Genomic DNA, 21398 nt, shown 5'->3' on the forward strand with positions numbered 1-21398 from the left:
TAAATGCATTTTGGAATTGATGGAAGGAGGTGTAATTTTATCATATCTTGGGAGTGATCTGGAAATAGCATTCCCCGTGTCTGCCAAGCAAAGTGCTTTAATAAAGGTCCTGGAGCAGGGAACACATCTTCTCTGTGTGACAGTAGGCAGCATTCATTGCTTTATCAAATATTACTGCTTGGCTGTCTGGGAAACAGGCACAGCCTCATTTGTCACAGTCCTGTTCCCCCTGAGTCACAAAGCTCTGACTGAGGCTCCCTTCAGGGTTTTTTTCCTGTTTCTGACTGCACTCCCAGTTCTGGATCAGTCTGTAATGTTTAACAGATCTGCCACAGCAGCCCCAGCACAGACACGGGGTTATCTCCAACAAGGGGACGAGAGGTTGTGGGAACACCTGGAGTGTGACAGGTCCTGCACAGACAGACAGCTCGAGCTGGATATCAGGGTGAGGGTTTGGACAAACACTGCACCACCACAGTGGTAGTTTCCTCTTGTTTGGCTCTCACATTCCCTCTGCTTTGCTGTGCGTGGGCAGCTCTGTCCTGCAAAGTCTGTGTAAGATCCTGTTCACGCCGATCACCTGGTGTTTATGGGTGTGGTTTGCCCTTTGATTGGCCTTTAGGCAAAATTGGTTGCACTGCCCAGTGAAATCATGTCATTTTAGGGAATTTGAGCAGCTACACAGTCCATGACAAACACTAATTAGTGCTCTGTTCCTTTGTCCTACTGACTGGGTCCCAGCATGGTTTGCCATTTGCCTCACTAAGCTGCAGCTCCTGTCCAGAGAGCACACAGGCACTGTGCCCTGTGCAGGCATTCAGTGAGCACAGCAAGGGCTTCACTTGGTCACTGCAGGGCAACTTTGCAGATTAAAGCAGAATTCAGTGTATGAGAGCAGGTCCTATGCTTTGCATGCACAACTCTGAGGTGCATAGAAGTGTTTGGTACCAGCCTTGGCCCATCCACTACAAAGGAGCCGGAAGAGGTGTAGGGAAGCAGCAAAGTGTATTCTGTGTCCTCCCCAGTTTGGTTCTGACCAGGACCAGCAAGAGCAGATTAATGATTGTACTGGGAGTGGGACCCTCACCCTGCTGCTACACGAAAAAAAAAAATGCAGGCCTTACTCAGGACTCTTCAGACTACTCCACTTACTGACACTGTTACCAACATCTTCACACACAAGCTTTCTACCAGAACCTCTCCTCTAATTCACTGTACTATTTCCTGCCTGATTTCAGCAAGCTCTGGAAGAGGTTCTGCTCTCAGACCTCTGCGCACTACCTTTGACCTTATCAAACAAGTCAATCCCCCAGGGTCAAGATTGGGACACTTAAAAGTTTTACTCACCAGGAAAGTCTCACCAGAGGAGAGGCGTGGGAACTGTGAGGCTTCCCAGAGGCTTTTATTGTCTCATTAAGCTCTTCTTAATGAGAATTTCCTCACCTGCTGCAGTGTCCCTCCCATTCATTTGCATTCACTATCCTGCTGATAGGACTCAAGGCTGTCAGCTCCCACTCCTTCCTTTTTCCTCATAACTATTCTGAGCCCGTTTTTTATCTCCCTGATCTCATCCAGGTCCCAGGGACAAAATACTTTCTCCTCTTTTGTTACTGCTTGCCACATCCTCCTTGGCTGGTTTCCTCCCTGCCATCTCTGCAGCTTCTCCTGGCTCCAGAATCACCTGCAATAGCCTCCTCCAAAGCAAAGCAGCAACAGCTGCTGGTGGTGAGATCCCTGACCTAAATGCTCACTAAAAACTTGCTTGTTCTCTCAGCTAAGGCTCCCCACGCGCAGCCTGGCATCACACACACCTCAATGCCTGCCCCCCGAACACCACAGGGGCTCTGCCCATCCCAGGCAGCGTTTGTAGGGCAGGGCTGTCGGATCTGCCCCTCTGCAGGACCAATGAGGCCGCGGGTTCAGCGCCTTTCTCAATGACCGCAAACACCGGGGGGTTCAGGCTGTGCCACCCCTCCCATGGCATCTGAAAGAGCCTTGACAGAAGAGCTGCGTCAGAGGGGGCACAGCTGCCAAAGCAGCCGTTCAGCCTCCTCTGATTGCTGTTGGAAAGTGTTGCCCTCTTTCTTCATTCAAGCTTTTCTAGATAAGCATATGGCAAAAGGAAATATCACAGAGAATGAGCTGCCTCCTAGTTGGGAATGAGGGACTGACAATTATCCCTGTGATAATGAGGTAGTCTGAACATGAGGGAACTTGATACAATGGGAGATTTATCTTGGAAGCAGTCCCTTGGCAGCCTTGCTGTCAGCATGGTTTCCCATTGCACAAAGGGCAGGGATCAGAGCCAGGATGACAAATCCATCTCTATCCCAAGCTCATCCTGCTCCGTTACCTATGGCTTTTCCATGGTAATTCCTTAGATCACCCAGACACTGCTTCACTTAAATCATGTTGTCCCATGGGACTCTGTACCCACCTTGGATCTCCAAATGACCCAGAAAACTTTCTGCTTTCTTTCCTACCACAAACCAGGTCAACATTTCAAATCTTGACCTTTAAGACTGCCAGGGTTGAGGAGAGAGGCAAGCCAGGAGTCCAAGGCCTTGGTCCAACACTCACGGAGACTCTTGTCACAAGGAATTATGTGGACTCTGCAAACAGATAAAGAAAACCAGAGAGAGCAAACCTGGGTCTGCAAAACCTTGACATGGCAATCGATGCTGTAGTTTACCATCAGGAGCAAGTAAACAGCCCCAGAGTTACGTGCTGCATGGCAAACATTGCGGTTTTATCTGCATGACAGGCAGCAATTTGTGACAAAGGTTAAATCTCTCTGCTCACTCAAGTTTGACGTATGATGGTCGTGTTACATTCCCTGTTCTCAGCGGGTTTTGCATGAATGTGCCTGCGTGCCTTCAGGATCACGACCTTCATTCAATACTGCATGGCCCAGCAGACCCATAATTAATCCCCAACATGTTCAGCTGACAGCTCTCATTCATAACATCATCCATGCAGAATGGTGAGGTACGTGTGAATTCCTATAATCCACCTGGGAGTCAGAGATTTTCCAGCCACCAGAGCAGCGAGGCTCCAAGGCAGGTTTCTGACAGGATGAACAGGACTAATCTACAGGTAAATTGGGTAGGGCAGGAGAGGGAGGTGTGATACAGTCACTGCTCACTGAGGATGGGCTAGGAATGTCAACACCTCAGTGCTGGCATTCCTGTTATGTGACCAACATTTTCTACTTACAAAAATCTAAGAGGTCCAGAGGCTTATGAAGCCTGTAAGAAAGTCCCCACCTTCTTCACCCTGGACAGTTTGCAAACATGAAGCTTGGCCAGATTCAGCTCAGCCAGTTGTTTTTCTCCCAATCTCTGGTTTTCAAATGTACCCAAAGGTCTGAAACCCAAATAAACCATAACCATTGTCTGGCAATCAGATCCATGTGCCCCAGGCAAATCCTCACACCCAGGTCATGTCCTGTCTGCCTCACTCATAGAGCTGCTGCTAATACCAGTGGTTTGTTTCCAAATTCTAGATATTTAATCTTTTTATCTGCTTGTTCTTTTACCAAAGATGAACCTGCTCAGTCGGGCTGGATCAAGTGTTTATCCCACAGGCAACACAACAGGATGGGTATGTTTTACACAAGTTTATTGGGGGACAATATTCATTCACCAACAGCACAAAATATCAGATCTCTACTATTTAAGGGCTGGGAGCATGTCAAACACAAACAGAGATTAGCATTGCTCAGAAATACATCAAATCTGAGTAACAGCAGCACAACCACTGATTTGTCCTGTCTGAGGAGAGAAAAGAGTGTCTTAGTCACTATTCCATTCTCTACAAAAGTACATACAGCCATTGTGTTTAACCTTATTTCTATAAAGCCTCCATACACAAGAGTCAAAAGGCACAAGGAGTAAAATGCTGCTACTTTGACCCACCTTGCTGCAGCTTCAGAGAGCTCTTCCATCCCCACGGTGTGTTCAATCACAGCATATTTGAGACATCTCCAAAACACAAAATCCCACCTCGCTACCATATGCAACCCTTCGCAGTCCCCAGTCCCACGATTTGAGCTCTGAAATGAGGGAAATTGCAGAGAAAAGAATGGCCCCTTCCACAGCAGGCCCTGCTCAGACCCTTGGCACCTCCACCTCTGAAGCAGACCTGGACTTGCGCCGGCCGGTCAGGCTGCCCAGGACCGACTCCTCGCTGAGGGCCCCCTCGAAGGTGGACAGGATGGACTGGCGGAACTTCTCCTTGAAATCCGGCCCCACAAAGACGTACAGGATGGGGTTGATGCAGCTGTTGAAGAAAGCAAGGCTGGAAACCAAGGGGATCCCTATGTAAAGGGCCAGTTTCATCTCATGGCTGGAAGAGTTGTTGGATATTTCCAGCAAGGAGAAGACGTGATATGGGAAATAACAGAGGAAAAACGAGACTGTGACAGCAATGATGATTCTGTAGGGCTTTGCAGAGTTGGCCAACTGCCTTCTTTTCAGCTTGACAGCCACGACGCTGTAGCAGATGAGAATCACCATGAAGGGGATGAGGAACCCACATAAGAACCGCGTGACGATCATCGCCTTGTGCCGCATCCTCCACAGCCTGCGCGTCGCCTCCGACGTATAATCATCAGACAGAGCAAAATTATTGTAACAGCTGGTGACGTTCCTGGAGCTGACCAGGGTGTCCCGAAAGACGAGGTACGGGGAGCTGAGCAGCACAGCCAGGCCCCACGTCCCCAGCGCGATTCTGGCCGCCAGCTCCGGGCTCCTGCGGTTGTGAGACCAGACGGGGAACGCCACAGAAACGCAGCGGTCCATGCTGATCACCGTCAGGAGGAAGACGCTGGCAAACATGTTGAGGAAGGCCATGGTGCTGTTCAGCTTGCACAGCAGCTTCCCAAAGGGCCAGTGGAAGCCCAGGGCGGTGTAGGCGATGCTGAGGGGCAGGAAGAAGGTAAAGATGAAGTCAGCTATGGCCAGGTTGAGGAACCAGATGGAATTCACCGTCTTCTTCATCTTGAAGCCTGCAATCCAAATGACGAGGCCGTTGCCTGACACCCCCAGCAAACAGGCGATGCTGTACACCACCATGGAGAGGATGTGCATGGCCTTCTGCAGGCCAGAGTAGTAGTCATGGTCAGTGGCAGTGTCAGGCTGCTCCGTGGGGCAGCTGGCAGAGAAGGGGGAAGGGGAAAAAGAGGTGCTGTCCATCACTAGCAAGCCAAGACCTGGAATCACAACAGAGCTGTTATCTGCTGCTCAAGAGAGGGGAAAATCTTTGTGAGCAACTGTACACAAAATGTGTATGAAAAGCTAGATTAGATAAATCAATTTATAATTAATACAAAGTCCCTCTCTATAACATCTGCATCTCACAGAAACCACCTCGACCAGAGAAACCAACCCCAAGTTTGCTGTTGATGTCAGCGTGTCAGAACAACACCTTCAACGCCAGCCCACAGCAGCAATCCAGCATGGACCAGCAGCAAAGCCATGGAAACCCAGATCCCCGCACTGTGACCAATCCTTTCTGCGTGACCAGTAACAAATTATGGCAGCAAAACCCATCTAGACTGGTAACAACGATGTTAACAGACTATTTCTTCCAGGGAGGTGCAGAACAACACCTGAGCTATATCCAAGCGTAACCACAGACCCTTTACCCACCCACCACCCTCTGGTGAGCCCACCCTCCTCCTCCTCTCTCTCCTGTTCATCTTGCACTTGCCTTGGCAGACCTGGCAGGACTCGCCGTGCTGTTCTTGGCTGCTCTGCCCACTGAGGGTGGTCTCACCCTCCTGCCTGGCTCCCCTTGTGCTGCTCCTCTCCGGGGTGACTCACACTGCCTCGCCCCATTTTCCCATGGCTTGGGATCACGAGGAATTTAGTAGGATCACTTATTCCTTAATCTTCTTCCTCAATTTAAGGTGTGTTGATTTAACCCCTGAAGCCCCAGGGAGTGCAGGTTCTTTGGGGCTGGTTGGCCAAGCCCACCCACTAACTCGGGTTTGATGACTGAAGAAAACACAAAACACGGCCACTCTCCTGCCTGAACCATTCACCCCTTGGCTGCTCCCCTTCCTGAGCACCCCAAAATCCCTCTGGGCACCCGTGAGGGGTACAGGGCCAGCTCTGCTCCCCACAACAGCAGCAACGTGCCCAGCCTGTGCCAGGGCCTGGCACACGGCCTTGGCAGGGGGGTGCCTGGAAATGTCCCTGCCCGCTGCACGGTGTGGGGTGTCCCATCCTTCGGAGGAAGTGGCGGGACACTGGGAACAACGCAGCACGGCAGGCAGGGCTGGAGCTGTGGGTGACAGCAGAGGGGTGACAGCAGAGGAGAGGTGACGACAGAGAGGCGACAGCACAGGGGTGACAGCACAGGGGGGACAGCACAGCGGTGACAGCCGCGGGCCCCCCGCCCCTCCCGGCCCAAGGTCACCCGCGCCCCGGGCGCCACGTGCGGGCCGCGCCGCCAGCCCCGCCCCTGCGCGGGCCAATGGGAGGCGGGGAGGGGGCAGAGCGCGGCGCTGATTGGCTCAGGTGCTTCCCGAGCGTATTCCCCGCCGCCGTTCCCGGGGCGGAGCGCGGCGCTGATTGGCCGCGGCGCGGAGGGGGCGGGGCCCGGCCGGGCTATGGTAGCGCGCGGGCTTTGGCGCGGTAGCGGAATCGGGAGCGGGTAAGGACCGGGACCGGGACCGGGACACGATCGGGGTGTGCGGGTGGGCAGAGCAGGGCCGGGGCACGGCAGCCCGCTGCGGGGGACAGCGCCGGTCCCACCACGCGGGGCAGGGCAGAGGGGCGCGCCACCAGGCTCTCGGGATGTGGGAGGTGATGGAGTCGGGATACAGGGGGTGCAGATCTAGGTGGAGACAGAGCTTCGGGGATGGAGTTCCCCAGGTGAGGTGCCAGGTGTGGGGGAGGTCTCATCCTGACTGGGAATGGCAGCTCTGTCCCTCTGTGCAGTGAGTGCTGCAGCACCCTGGGCTGGGGGACATGCAGCACCTGCGTCCTGCTCAGAGCCACAGCACTGCCCCTCGCAGCCTTTGCTCAGCCCAGCCTCTCCGGCCGTGAGGATTCCCACCCTACCAGTGAGGCCTGGGCTTGGGCCAGAGCATGGCTGAGCATCCCTGCCCAGCAAGGGCAGCGTGAATGGACTTTGGCAGCTTGGCACAAGGAAACCGCGTGGGATTGCTTAATAACCTGCTCACGGACCTTCACCCGTCCTTGGGGGTTAATGAGTAAAAAGATGGATTGTTTTCTGCCAAGGCAGCAGCTAGGCTGTTACTCCTTCCCCAAAAGCAGCATCAGCTGGGCCAGAGGGCTCCTGCCAGGCCTGGGCATCACCCATGCCATGGGACCCAGCAGAGGCAGAGCTGCTGCCTCTCAGGGCCTCTCAGCTCCACAGGATGCTGCAGTCAGGGTTTGGGGCAGGATTCTGACCTGCTGGGGTTTTGCCCAAGAGAAAGCAGCCAAGAGGTTCAAGCATGCTGGGCATCACAGCATGTGTTAAACTGAGATCTGTGGGTACGAGCACTTCACTGCCCTTGAAATTAAACATCAGGCACTGCCGAGCTGGGCAGGGGGAGCTCAGGGAGGGGTGGTGATGGGAGAGCATCAGACATTATCAAAGCACAGGAATTAACAAACTGATCTTAAATCAGCAAGGGAAGCCTGAGGGTTGTGTGTGTTTTCCTCACCCATCAGCCTGTGGCTGTTGCCAGGGAATACGTGGGATGGCAGCAGGCAGCACTCAGGGAGATGTGGGGGCACCCAGCCCTGCTGCCATGCCACAGACTCCCTGCTCCCCTGGCAGGTGACTCAGAGCCAGCAGCAGCACCATGGCGAGCTCAGCACAGGGCCTGCCCAGCGCCGAGCTCTGGGCCTCCCATAACAAGATGGTGATGGAGCCGCTGGACACCAACGACCCCGAGGTGAGAGCCCCTTCCTGGCTCCTGCCCAGCTGCCCCATTGTCTCCCAGCCAGCCGTGGGGATGCTGACCTGGTCAAGCCAAGGACGTGGCAGGGTCCAAGGCTGAGCTGCTGGAGCCCATCCATCCTCTGTGCCCTCTGTGGCTGGTAGGGATCAGCTGCACCAAGAAGGGATCACATCTCTGTTCTCCAGCACCTTTCCAAGCCCTGTTCCTGTGGTGGAACGTCCACATCTCTGTGCAGAGATGGCTGAGGCCATTTCTCTCCTCTCCCAAAGGTGCACAGCATCATCAAGAAGGAGAAGCAGCGGCAGAGGTTGGGGCTGGAGTTAATTGCATCGGAGAACTTTGCAAGCCGAGCAGTCCTGGAGGCCCTGGGATCCTGCATGAACAACAAATACTCTGAGGGTTACCCAGGACAGAGGTATGGGGCTGGGCTAAGGCCCACCAACCCAAACCCTGGCAGGGTGGGAGAGGAACCCCCCATCCTGCCAGGCCTCTCCTCAGAGGGGGCAGCAGGGTCCTTGTGCTGGCAGCCAGGCTCTTCCAGGACAGGCTCTGACCTTCTCAGCCTCTGTCCTTGGCCACACACGGGGCAGTCTCAGCAGGGTCACATCTGCTGTGGCTGCACAAAAGGGGCATCACCCCAGTGTGTCCCCAGCCTGGTCACAGGGCCTGTTCTGAGTCCTGAGTTTGGTTTTATCCTTGTCCTGCACTGCAGGTACTACGGTGGGACGGAGTTTGTGGACGAGCTGGAGAGGCTGTGCCAGAAGCGAGCCCTGCAGGCTTACCGGCTCGACCCCCAGAAGTGGGGAGTCAATGTCCAGCCCTACTCAGGTATTGGGGTGCTCAGGAGAGTCAGGGCAGGTTGCCCAGGCCCCTGTGTGCCCCAGCATTCATAACCAGCTCAGTGCACTCTCTCTGCAGGGTCACCTGCAAACTTTGCAGTGTACACGGCCCTGGTGGAGCCCCATGGCAGGATCATGGGGCTGGACCTGCCCGATGGTGGCCACCTCACCCACGGCTTCATGACAGACAAGAAGAAGATCTCTGCCACCTCTGTCTTCTTTGAGTCCATGCCCTACAAGGTAGGGAGCTGCTCCAGCCAGAGCCAGGATGCACCTATCATAAGTATTGGTGCCTCAAAGTGAAAAGTGCCAGGCCTCCCTCCTGCAGGACAGCACTGCAGCTGATCTTCACCACAGCGAGGTGGCTGAACCCTCCTCTTCCTCTCCCAGGTCAACCCCAAGACCGGTTACATCGACTATGACAAGCTGGAGGAGAACGCCCGGCTCTTCCACCCCAAGCTGATCATAGCAGGTAAGGGTCACACCTGTACCAACCTCCCTGGTGGCACAACCGGGGTGGGGGTGCCAGGAGGAAACCTCCAACAACACAACCAACCTGCAAGGAGCTTGTGTACTGTGCTCGTGTGCAGCCTGCTGGGCTGTCTGCACTGCAGGCCTGCTCCTGGGGCTGTGCCAGGGTGCTGCACATCTGCTGCTGTCCCCGCAGGTGTCAGCTGCTACTCGCGGAACCTGGACTACGCGCGCATGCGGAAGATCGCGGATGACAACGGGGCGTTCCTGATGGCAGACATGGCGCACATCAGCGGGCTGGTGGCTGCCGGCGTGGTGCCCTCGCCCTTCGAGCACTGCGACATCGTCTCCACCACCACCCACAAGACCCTGCGGGGCTGCAGGGCCGGAATGATCTTCTACCGCAAAGGTGCCCGGGGTGCCAGGAGGAACGCTGCAGCCTAACGCTGCTTCCTGCTCTAACTGGGAACGAGGGAGGGCAGAAACATCCCAGGAGTGCCTGGGGAGCTTCCCTGGGCTAACCCTGGCTCAGATTTGAAGAGCAACAACCCCTGTGCCTGCTGTGAGCAGCCAGGGGGTGAAAGCAGCTCGTGGGAGAAGGGTGGCTGTGCTGCCTTGTCACCATGTCCTCCCTGTCTCACAGGCACCCGCAGCGTGGACCCCAAGACAGGCAAGGAGACCCTCTACAACCTGGAGAGCCTCATCAACCAGGCAGTGTTCCCAGGGCTGCAGGGAGGCCCACACAACCACGCCATTGCAGGTATGCAGCCAGGCTGGCTGCCAGCTCCAGCACGTCAGAGGGAGCTGGCAAAGGGCTCCTGGCAGGGCTCTGACCCCCAGCAGCAGCACAGGAGGCTCCAGCTGCCCTACAGAGCTCACAGACTGGGGACACTGTGGCAAAAGGCAGCTGGTGATCCAGCATTGCCCAAGGAGTGACCAAGCCTGTCCTGTTCTGTGTTTTGGTTCATGGCTCACGCCATGTTAGGGCAAAGGAAGGATCAGTCCATTCATTCATTCATTCAGCTCCTGTATGGCTTCTGCTGGCAGTGCCATTGCTGATGGGAGCCCCCCAAATGTGACCCTGGCCTGCCTCTATCCACAGGGATTGCCGTGGCACTGCATCAGGCCATGACACCCGAGTTCAAGGCTTACCAGCAGCAGGTGGTGGCCAACTGCAAGGCACTCTCATCAGCACTGATGGAGATGGGCTACGACATTGTCACAGGTGAGGACACGTCTTGGCAGTGGGATGGGGCAGCTCGTCAAGGACACCATGGCAGGGCTCTGTTGGCACAATTCCTCACCCCCTGTTAGATCTCAAGTCTTCTTTTGCTGAAGCACTTCCCCAATCCCACCAAAGCCCTGTCTTTGCAGGGGGCTCTGACAATCACCTGATCCTGGTGGACCTGCGCAGCAAAGGCACAGATGGAGGCCGGGCCGAGCGGGTGCTGGAGCTCTGCTCCATTGCCTGCAACAAGAACACGTGCCCTGGTGAGGGATCCCACAAGCTCTGCCAGCCCCTGCTCAGCCCCAGGAGCCAGGCTGGATGCCCACAGGTGGTTTCAGTGCCAGGTTGGGTCACGGGTGCCTCGTTGTGCTGCAGGTGATGTCAGTGCCCTGCGGCCCAGCGGCCTCCGCTTTGGGACACCAGCTCTGACCTCGCGCGGCTTCCGGCAGGACGATTTCCGCAAGGTGGCCCAGTACATCCACAAAGGTGAGCTGGGCATGGGGAGCCTCCAGCTCCAGCCTGGGTCAGGGCAGCTCCCCCGCGTGAGGAGGCACCAGCTGGCAAGGGAGCACACCCAGCAACGAGGAATAACCATCCTACCTCCACATCTGGATGTGAGGGAGGGCATCTGGTCACAGCTGGGGCCAGCCAAACTCTTCCCCACTGCAGGGAGTCCCTCTCGCAGTTCTCTCCATTGTCCTCAGGAGTTCCAAGTTGTTTCCCTGGGCATCAAGTCCCAGGAGATGGGAAGGAGGGAGAGAGCAGGGCTGTGTCCCGGGGGGCAGCAGGGCTGGGAGAGCCCTGGGCTGCAGCAGCTGTGATGGCTGACATAGACATCTCTGTCCTGGCAGGGATTGAGCTGGCTCTGCGTGTGCAGAAGGACATGAGCCCCAAGGCCACGCTGAAGGAATTCAAGGACAAGTTGGAGGACCCAAAATACCGTGGGGAGCTGAAGGCACTGAAGGAAGAGGTGGAAGCCTTTGCAGCCACATTCCCGCTGCCAGGGTTGCCTGTCCTGTAAGGGGACACAGCCATGGCCGCTCCTGGAGCCACAGGAGCACCCAGGATCATGGCTCACCCCCAATCCCCAGCCTGACACCAACACCCCAGTGCCTTCTCCCAGCCCTTCCCTGTGGAGCTGCAGCAGCAGCTCCTCCTTTGTCTCTTACTCCCCTTTCCCCTCCCATGTGGGGCACAGGGACCCCATGAGTACAACCCCTATGGGGACACCAGCCCTGCACCACAGTGTCACCGAGCACCAGGTCACCCTCACTCACCCCATGGTGCCATCCAGCTCCTGCTGGCTGTGGAGCAGCAGATGAGATGTAGGCTGGTCTGTCCGCATTCCCTGGACACCCTGCCCATGGCAGTGTGAGGGACAGGGGCTCCAGCTGCACAGGAACCTCACAGCCACTAAAAGTCCCCTGGTTTCAGCCTCGAGGATTCCCCTTCATCCTGTGTGCCTTGCCACCTCCACAGGCTACGACAGGGCCAAGCCTTGTCCTGAACATCCCTCCTGGGATCACCATCCATCCTAACCAGGTCCTCCAGTATTTTCTCAGACCCCTTGGCACAAAGCTTAGGTTGAACCATTTTTTAATAAGCACGGTAAAATTAAGAATTGAACCACAACAAATGACAAGAATTATAAGCTTTAAAAAATACGACCAATTTTTTTTTTTTTTTTTTTTTTTTTTTTTTTTTTGTATTTCAAAAATATCTGAACCCAAATAAATATTTTTTTTTAAAAGTACATTTCTCAGACTAGTCATTTGGTGTTAACATCAGTTAAACTCTTGTGCAGTGACACTTACAGCACGACACTAAGACATGCTTGGGTTTCTCCCGGTCACACTCGCCCTAACTACTGACGCAAGCATTCGGCACGCACAGGCACACACACGGAACTCAACATGCAGGAATAGGATACAGTGCTTTTAAAATAAGATGAGAATTCATCACAGCCTCCTGGCAGCCTTCAGAGGCAGCTCCAAGCCCAGCCCCATCCCCGTGGCAGCAGCCGTGCTGCCGGCAGGACCGGGTACCCTGCTGCTGCCTTCCAGTGAAATCCGTCCCAGGGAGCAGGGGCTGGGTGTTTGTGACCCCTCCAATGCTGGGGTGCAGTTTGGTGCTCTGACATTGTGCTCTGGGGCAGGGGTTCTCCTGCAGCCTGGGCAGCTCCCTGAATTCCCTCAGACCCTGTTACAGGAGCCTCCTCACTGTGCTGCTGCAAGCCCTGGGTCCTGCCCAGCTCCTGAATCTGCAGGGTGGGCTGGCTCCCACCACCAGACCAGGGGCTCAGGACCCTCACACTCAATAAAACCCAAAGAATGGGCCTGGGGGCACAGAGCCATCAGCTCCCACCCTGCAGTGCCTCCCCACCCTCCCACCACGGTGAATATTGCTAGAGTATAGGCAGCTCTGTGGAGCTGCTCAGAAGTGATTGCTATCAGATGAGAGGAAATCTGAGCACTGTTCTCTGAGAAATGGAACCTTTGTAGGGTTAAGATCACCTACAGCTATGGCTGAGCCTCCTGGGCTGGGGGCTGGAAGCAGGGGGGGTTAGTGGGGAGCAGAGCAGGGGCTGGCAGCTGGGAAGAGCAGGAGTGGGGAACGGGAGCCCTCCCTCCCGGCCGGGAGAGGCTTCTGCTCTGATGAATTCTCATCAGTGAACACCTCCCCTCCCTGGCAGCCGGGGGAGCCAGCGGGGCCATGTGGGAGGGAGTGGGGACATGCTGGGTGGCAGCACTCACAGAAGCAGGGGACACAGCCATGCAGGGCACCGCTGGCTCTGGCAGCTGGTGAGGGTGGCACTGCCACTGCCAGAACCCCCCTGCTCCTCGGGGAAGGATGGCTCAGGCAAGACATAACACACACATCCTGGCAGGAGCTGTCAGTGCAAAGGCTGTGGTTTGTTGTTAGTCTGTGAGTATCAGAAACTGGTGAGGTGCCACACCAGAGATGGGGGAAGTCCTAAAGTGCCAATACAGGATCTGCACTGTACAGCAGCAGAACAGAGACAGAGAAATTACAGAGGAAAGAGGAACTCAGCTCCCAGACACCAGCTGCCCTCAGAATCCCCCCAGTTTCTGCCACCACAAGCAGAGAGGGCTCCAAACGCCCAGAGGTGCCACAATCTGGTGTCAACTCCCCTTTTCCAGTCCAAGTTCAGAGGTTACACTGCTGAGAGGAGCACAAGCACTCCAGGGCGTGTTTCTCCACAGCTCCCAGTTGCAGATAATCCCAGAGCTCCTGTTGGGAGTCAGAGATGTTCCAGCCCCCGGGGCAACCTCCCCAGTCAGAGCTGCTTGGTGGCAGAGAGGTGAAGCAGGTCAGACAGGTGGCAGTGCAAGTATTGCTCAACACAGCCTTGAGTATCAGATACTACAGGTTGGACAGAGGGAGCAAGAGGTGAGTTATTTCTCAATTTATGAGCACAGCTGAACACCACAGGTTGAAACCACTGTGACTAAAATGAGCCACCACGAGTCATCCCTCCCACTCCGTGCCGGAGGAAGACGTGTGAGTGAGTCAGCAGGAAAAAAGTCTGTCTGTCTGTCCTTCCCTCCCTCCTCAAACCCAAACAGCACTGGGTGGTTTCCCAGCAGGAAACAAGCTCCTGGTTTGAGCCCTGCTCCAGAGCAGGCTGCTGGGAGCTTTCATCTGCCCGGCGTCACCTGCATTACTCATCTCCCTCCTCCCCCAGGGAATCTCACCTCAGCTTTAGTGTGGAAGTTTGGGTGTGCATGAATCAATCAGGGGCACCTTGAGGCACCTCAGGAAGCAGAAAATTGGATGGACACAGAGCCTTTCACCAGCAGACTCAGCTCACATGAGACAGGAGGGCACAGGCAGGACAGGAGAAGGCTTTGAACACACTGTAAAGATGAGAAGCTCACCTTCAGCAAAGGCCACACCACCCTGCTTCCAGCCACAACCTCAAAACACCATCACAACAACCCCTGACCCTGGAAATCCCTCTGGACAGAACCACGAGGCCAACTTGGCTGAGCCACCACAAACAGCAATAACCTTAAAAACACCTTTCTGCCCTGTTGGTTTGTACCCCAGAGAGCCTTTCCAGGGGAGAGGAGGAGGAGGTGGCACAATGCTGAGGCACTGATGCTGGTGCAAAATGACAGCCTCCCCAAGGAGCCTCCCGGACTCCAGACAGGGCTTTGGAGGAGTGCAGGTCTCACAGCAAGTCCCAGTGGGGTCTAAGCCACGCTGGGGAACCCCAGGCTGTACACAGAAACCTCCCAGGCTCAGAAGGAAGATCACATTCACCTCCAAAGCTGCCTCACTTTATCACCATAAACAGAAGTTTAAAAAAAAAAACAACAAACCAAAGAACAGATCAGCTCTTGTATGATGTCAGCTGCTCTCACCCCATAATCAGCATTAAAAAGAATTAAAACCAAGATTAGCTTTCCTAGAAAGACTTTTCTTACTTGGAAGTACCTTGGGAGCTGCTGCTGCCCATGGCACTGGGCAGAGCAGCCCAGGATCACCCATGAGACTCCAGAGGGAAGTGCTGTGCCTGGGCACAAAGCTTTGCGCACTGACAGGAACCACCTGGGAGTGTCACCACGTTGTTGGCACCTCCTTTATGGCACAGAAACTTTGAAAGGAAAAGTTCTCAGTGCCCAGGCTCAGGGAGCAGCAGTTCTGCCCCATCCAGAGCCACCCAGGAGCCCTGGGAGAGGTAGTCAGGACATGACAATGGCTCAGCCAGGAGCAGCAGGCAGCAATGCCAGCTCTGTTTTACCACAAAGCACAAATGCCAACTCCCCAACAAAATAAAATTAAGTAAAATAAAATAAACTATTATAGATAAAACACAGAATCCAGTACATTCATCCCCGATCTCTCCTGAGCCCTTGCACCTCACCAGCCTGTGCTAACAGCCTGCTGTCTCACAGCGTGGCTCCAGCTGAATCACATCATTCCTCCACCACAAAAAGCACCTGAAAGCAGGGCCCTCACCCTCCTTCAGTTCCCTTCTGCCTTTAAACCTTTAAAAAGCCACCCCCGACCTCACACGCTCTGAGCATTCCCAGTGTCCCTAAGGATGCACAGTCCCCCTGCAGCCTGAGGATGATGCCCAGGCTCCCTGCAGCCTGAGGATGATGCCCAGGCTCCCTCCAGCCTGAGGAGGATGCCCAGGCTCCCTGCACACCCAGCAGATGGGGTTGGACAAATGAACAAGGCACAGTGCTCTACATTCGCAGCGGCCGGCGCCTCGGGGCTCACCAGCCTTAGGAACTGCTCCCACCTTCCTGATTTGAACCACGCTGGGAAAGCCTTTCTGGAGAGAAGCAGGTGTGCCTCCACTGTGCCCCCACTCACCCAGGGACAGCCTATCCTGGGAAGTGCCCAGAAACTCAGTGCAGGAAGGGACAGCACCCACTGTGGCTGTGCACAGAGCTGTGAGCTGCTGCCCTGCCAGGGGGATCTGAGCTTCACTCCCATGACAGTCACATTGGTGGATACAAAACTTCACATGGCCTTTACACCTCTGGTCACAGCCCTGGCTCCATGAAGGGACTGACAGTGCTCAGGGTTCTGGCAGAAGCGTGCACTGTGCAGTGTGGGGGGCTGCACACTGGTCAGTACTGATCCCCGAGATCACCTCCCCTCATGCCGTAACCCCCAGGATGCTGCTGTGATCCACTTTAACAGTGCCCCTTCTAACATTTACAGAGTGCCTGATGGTTTATGTGATGGAACACCTATGCTTTTGGCTACAGGGAACACCCAGAAATCCAGAAATCCACACCCACAGCCCCAGATTTCTGTGGAGCAGACACCAACACCTGGGCCCCTTCCCCACGTGTGAACGCTGCTGCAGACAGCAATGCCAAGCACGGATGAGCTCTGTCAGACCCTGCACGCGGGCACAGGGCCTGTGCAAGGCTAGATTTTGTACAAAAAGCTGGGCACATAGTCAAATCTGAGCAGGGGGTTCCCCCCCTGCCCCGGTTCCTGAATGTAGTGCAGCTTCAGCAGCTCGGCCAAGTACTGCACGATTTTGACATCCTCGTTGGCAAGGCCCAGCTGAAGCTTTAGGAAGTTCATCCTGCGACTCACGACGGATTCCTCCGGTTCCCTTTCGCTGATGGGGAGGTGCAAATGGTGGCAGAAGGTGAAGAGGAAGGCTTTGGAGCACAGCTGGGTGAGGATGCTCTGCACGTGCATGTAGTAGGTGCTGCCCCGCTTGATCTGGGTGCGGTGGTCGGCCAGCCTGGCCACCACGCTGCCCTTGTACAGGGGGCACCGCAGGGTCTTGCTGTCGGCGTCCAGGATGCTCAGGTAGCGGCTGTAGCGGCTCAGGGCGTGCAGCACGTTCACCCCGCCAGGGGACACTGCCCTGCAACGGCAGCACACAGGTCAGGGCTGCAGGGCAGCCACAAGGAAGCAGCACGGGGTGTCCGTGCCCTGTATGAGCTAATGGAAGATCTCTGGGGGTGAATAAAGCCTAAAGGGGGACAAACTGGCTCTAAAGAAACCTCAGTTCCCTGGATCCCCGCATGCCCTGATCTGTACTGTGCATGCTGCAGCATAAACCACCACGCTTCTGTCAGCTCCCTCTCTCAGTGACATGCAGAGGAACCCATAGGACATGTCTGGTGAGCAGACACGTTTTACAGCAGCTGGGAGCCTCCCAATATCACTCAGAAACCCAAAGCATCCCCTCTTTCCAAGAGCTCCCCCCAAATCCCCTTGGAATGGAGCTGCTCTGAGCTGCTCCTGAGTGCAGCAGAACCTTCTGAATTTCCTAAAAGACAGAACCACCCTTAACCCACAACATTTCCTGGCTGAGCCTATTTGTCACTCAGGTGCAAACCCACAGCTCACAAGGATGCAATTACCCACCAAGCTTAACCTGATGGTATTGAAATGCAAATGAGCAGCCTACGCACACCCTTCAGCTCCTCCATGCTTTGTGCTGACAGCTGCTGGGCTGAGATACAGCTCCCAGCCTCTAACTGGGAGCCCTAACTGGTGTAGGGGCTGCCCCAGTGCCCAGGCAGCACCTGGCCACAGGAGACACTGGATCCTCGCTGGAATAAATAGTTCAGCCTCTGAATTCCTTCCCAGAGCCTTCCTACAAATGGTTTGTGGAGAGCAGCCACATTAAACTGAGCACTTAATTAACATTCCACGGAGGAGAGCTGAAATGACTGACACATGTTACAGGCAGCTCTTAAATAAAGATTTCTGTTTATAAAAATGGCATCTAACCACAAACACTGAGCAACGAGTAAACACTTGGGGTTTTTAAAAACCTCCCTGACAGACAGAGAGCTTGTGAGCAGCTGCTGGCAGAGCTGTCATCCTGCCTCACAAGCACAGAAATGAGAGCAAACTCACAGTTTTGGATAATTTCCCCCAGCAATACAATACTCTGCAGCTCAGCAAGCAGGTTTCTGTGTTTTAATTTTCCTGCTGTTTACAAACACTCCTGCAGGAGCTGTTCCAGCCTGGCTCTGAGCACTGTCTGCCACTCTGACTCATGTTTTCCACGCTGGTGACAGCAATGGCCATTCCCTGCCATACCTGCCCCCAAAGCACAGAACACATCCTGGAACACACCAAAAAATCCTTTTCATCAACAAGGGCAGGGCCCTCGAGTTGAGCAAACATTCTTTGCTAGTATGAGCTAATATGTGAAGCCACAGCTCAGGACTGGGTGTTGGGAAGGGGCACTTGTTTTTGGGGCAGCTCTCACCCTAAGCAGAGGTTTCCTGCAATCCCAACACTGCTCCTGCACAGCTCCAGGGACCTTTCTTCCTCACCAGCACAGCCTGAGGTGCTGCACTCCAATTCTGACCTACAGATCTCATCACTTCTTCAATAGGCTCCAGAACGTGAAGAAGGCTCCTCCCCTCCAGCACAGCACCATCTACCCCAAAATTCCAGCTAGAAATGTGAGAAGAGTTCCAGCAGGAGATGGCAAAGCAGAGCACACAAGGAACTCCAGGAACTTAGATCAGATCATCCAGGAACCCAGCAGGACTCAGATGTTTGTTCTCTGCTTTCCCAGGCAAAAACCTCCTGGCCAAGTAACTCCTCACCTGAGGCAGGCAGCAAGTGCCCAGCAGATGTTTTAAAGATTAACTCTCAAGCGAGGCTGGATACAGGGATAAATCTACTCCTTTTCCTACCAGAAGAAAATTGTGGCAGCTACGTTGGTAATTAAGAGACCTCCCCTTCACACCCATTGCCCTCTGAGATGAAGCTCTTACCACACACCTCAACCCTACTAAAGCAATGAGACCCTTTCATTTACCTCTGCAGTCCAATCAACTTCCACTTCTGGAAATCCACCAGGTGCAGAGTGGAGGTGACCCAGTGCTTCACGGGCTTGGCGTACCCACCGCAGCTGGGCACGAAGATGGAGAGCGCCGTCACCAGCCTCTTGACCATGGCCTCGTCCTCTCCCAGCACCACCAGGGTCCTGCCGCTGAGCAGGGAGTAGATGGCGGGGTGGGCAAAGGGGTACTGGCGGATGAAGCGCAGCGCGTTCTGCCCGGCCCTCTTCCTGTGCCTGTCCGCGGCCGCCGCGCACGCCGGCTGCGCCGGGGACGGGGTCCTGTCGGAGCACGTGGAGGCGGCGCTGCTGATGAGGCTGGTGGAGTCCGAGCACTCGTCCAGGCTGCTCTTACTCACCTCCCTGCTGCCCGTCAGGCGGCGCGAGTCGGGCTCGTAGGGCAGGAGCCCCCCCGAGAGGGCCTGGTGGGAGGGGAAGCCCCCGCGCAGCCCCTGCTCGGCCGGGCCCCGGTAGGGCTGCGGCGGGATCCGCACCACGCCGTCCTCCTCGCACGGCCTCCGCCCCAGCTGCTCGGCCAGCGGCTCCAGGAAACTGGGGCTCTCCTTCCCGATACAACAGGCAGCATCCACCTGCACTAAGCTCTCCTGCTTGGAGATGTCGTCCTGCCCGTCGTGCGCGCCCGCGTTGGCTCTGGGGGTGAAGCGAAGGCCTCCCTCGTCATCATCCACGTAGGGCTCCTCGTTAATGGCACTTGGGTAGCTGGCTTTGAAGTCCTCTGGGATGAGGGCCTCGGAGGGACACGTGCTGAGCACCTCGATGCTGTCCTCGCTGACCGTGCGCCGGCTGCCCACCTTGCTGCGGCCGGCCTGGGGGCTGGCCATAGCGGGCAGGCTGGCCTGGCTCTCCGACTTGGGCAGCCCAGAGCCCGACTTCTCCGTGCCCAGCACCTCAATGCTCTCCCCGCTGCTGATGCTGCCTTTGATATCTGCATCCAGATAGTCCAGGTTCTCCTGCTGCTCAGACATCACCGACTCAGACATCTTGGGTTCTTCAGAGTCCTCCATCTCCTGCTCCATCTTGATGGGCACACACTCCACACTGGATTTGTAGGAGCCCAGGCTGATGACCACTTTGGGAGCAAGGGACTCTTCCAAACACTTTTCATCCATGGCATCTTGGCCGAGCCCCTGGCAGCCTCTGTACTGTTTTTCAGGAGGTTTTCCATCCAGGAAAGACACATCCTCAAAGAGGAAGTTGGTGACACTCTGCTGCTTGAGGAGAGCCCGGCTGATCTGCTCTGTCAGGAGGTAACAAACGTCCCCTCGAAAAGTCCTCTCGATATGGTGCAACTGGTCGAGGGTCTGGGTGAAAAAATAAACATCACAGAGCTCCTCCAGCGTCTTCAGCTTCTTGTCAAAGCACTTGGCAGACTTGGCTTTGATGAGTTTGGGGGTGTAGGATGGCACGTGGGTGTAAAGGTGAGTCTCACCAGGCTCAGAGGCAGTCGGGTCCTGATCATGGCTGCCCGCATCAGCCCGGTCCAGGGCACACTCTGGCTCGTAGGGGTGGAATTCAGAGTCCTTCAGCTTCCTGTAGGGATACGACCGGATTTGCCTCAGCAGGTCTTGGTGCTCTATGATTGACTTTTCCACACTGGCCAGCTCGTTGGCCTTCTCAATGGCCTGGGTTGTGTAGTACCCCTTGTCGTTGGCTTTCTTCTGCTGCTCAGTCTCGTTGTGCAGGACGGTCCTGGTGTAGTCAAGGTCTTTCAGTTTCTTTTCCAGCTCGCTGGCAAACGCTTTCCGGTTCCCCGTCTTCAGGCATTCGGAGGCTTTGGAGAACTCGGTGGAAAGTTCCTGAAACTGCTGCATGATTTTGTGCTCGTCAGCAGAAATGTAGGCCATGCAGAAGGGCCTCACAAAGCCCCTGGCTTCCAGGTCATACAGGGTCAAGTGGTGCACGTAGGCAAAGGCCCCTTCCTTGGAGTCCCCCAGCACCACCTTGGAATCCTCCACAAAGTTCAGCTTCGGGTAGGCAGAGCCAGGAGGGTGCCCCACGAAGGATGCCTGGTAGTCCACAGACATGATCCGCAGGGAAAAGTAATTGAGATCGAAGGTGCCCGACACTTTGGCGTCATCGGGGATGGTCAGGAGGGGCTGGGGCCCCACTTGCTCCGAGAACTCGGAGATGAGGATGAAGTCCCGGGTGAACTTGGAGCCGGCGACCTTGGCCCAGGGGTTGGCGCCCTGGCCGGAGAAGGGGAACAGCGGCACCGAGTACTCCTCGGGCAGGGGCGGCTCGCGGTACAGATCATCCTCCAGCTCCTCCTCCCTGGTGAAGGCCACCACGTCAGGGGCGCTGATCATATTTCCCGCAAGACGGGACCGACATGGAGCAGCGACGCGCCCCCGGTCCCCCCGCCACCGCCGGGCCCCGCGGGAGGCGCCGGCGCAGCCCCGGCCCGGCCCCGCCGCTGCCGCAGCCCCGTGTCCCCCTCACGCCGCCGCCATGGCCGGAGCCGCCGCCTCCTCACGGACCCGCAGCCATCTTGGAGTCACATGACGCGCGGCCTCTGACCCCGCCGGCAGGAAGCGACGCCACCGCCTCCTCCTCCTCCTCTTCCTCAGCTGGAGTTGTTTACATTTACCGTCGTCGCTTTTTGTC

The 21398-nt window shown here is 55.8% G+C and overlaps 3 protein-coding genes across 3 annotated transcripts; 1 reads left to right on the top strand and 2 right to left on the bottom strand.

The window, feature by feature from the left end:
- Positions 1-3606: 3606 nt before the first annotated feature.
- LOC131090119 (chemerin-like receptor 1) lies at positions 3607-8026 on the bottom strand. The gene is made up of 2 exons (XM_058035257.1): positions 7984-8026; positions 3607-5212 (listed from the first exon to the last, which is right to left on the bottom strand). Exon 2 carries the CDS (start codon positions 5193-5195, stop codon positions 4110-4112), a length of 1086 nt encoding a protein of 361 aa, XP_057891240.1. The 5' UTR covers positions 5196-5212; positions 7984-8026; the 3' UTR covers positions 3607-4109.
- Positions 6600-13772, top strand: SHMT1 (serine hydroxymethyltransferase 1). Its single transcript, XM_058035256.1, has 12 exons — positions 6600-6660; positions 7798-7915; positions 8191-8336; positions 8634-8749; positions 8840-9000; positions 9151-9232; positions 9428-9640; positions 9875-9991; positions 10334-10456; positions 10606-10722; positions 10835-10945; positions 11311-13772. The coding sequence occupies exons 2-12, from the start codon at positions 7823-7825 to the stop codon at positions 11478-11480; spliced, it is 1449 nt and encodes a 482-aa protein (XP_057891239.1). The 5' UTR covers positions 6600-6660; positions 7798-7822; the 3' UTR covers positions 11481-13772.
- Positions 13773-16155: 2383 nt separating this feature from the next.
- On the bottom strand, positions 16156-21169 carry SMCR8 (SMCR8-C9orf72 complex subunit). The gene is made up of 2 exons (XM_058035255.1): positions 18753-21169; positions 16156-16829 (listed from the first exon to the last, which is right to left on the bottom strand). The coding sequence occupies exons 1-2, from the start codon at positions 21098-21100 to the stop codon at positions 16376-16378; spliced, it is 2802 nt and encodes a 933-aa protein (XP_057891238.1). The 5' UTR covers positions 21101-21169; the 3' UTR covers positions 16156-16375.
- Between the last annotated feature and the right edge of the window lie 229 nt (positions 21170-21398).

Source organism: Melospiza georgiana, chromosome 16, assembly GCF_028018845.1.
Source record: "Melospiza georgiana isolate bMelGeo1 chromosome 16, bMelGeo1.pri, whole genome shotgun sequence".
In the NCBI taxonomy this organism is placed as follows: domain Eukaryota; kingdom Metazoa; phylum Chordata; class Aves; order Passeriformes; family Passerellidae; genus Melospiza; species Melospiza georgiana.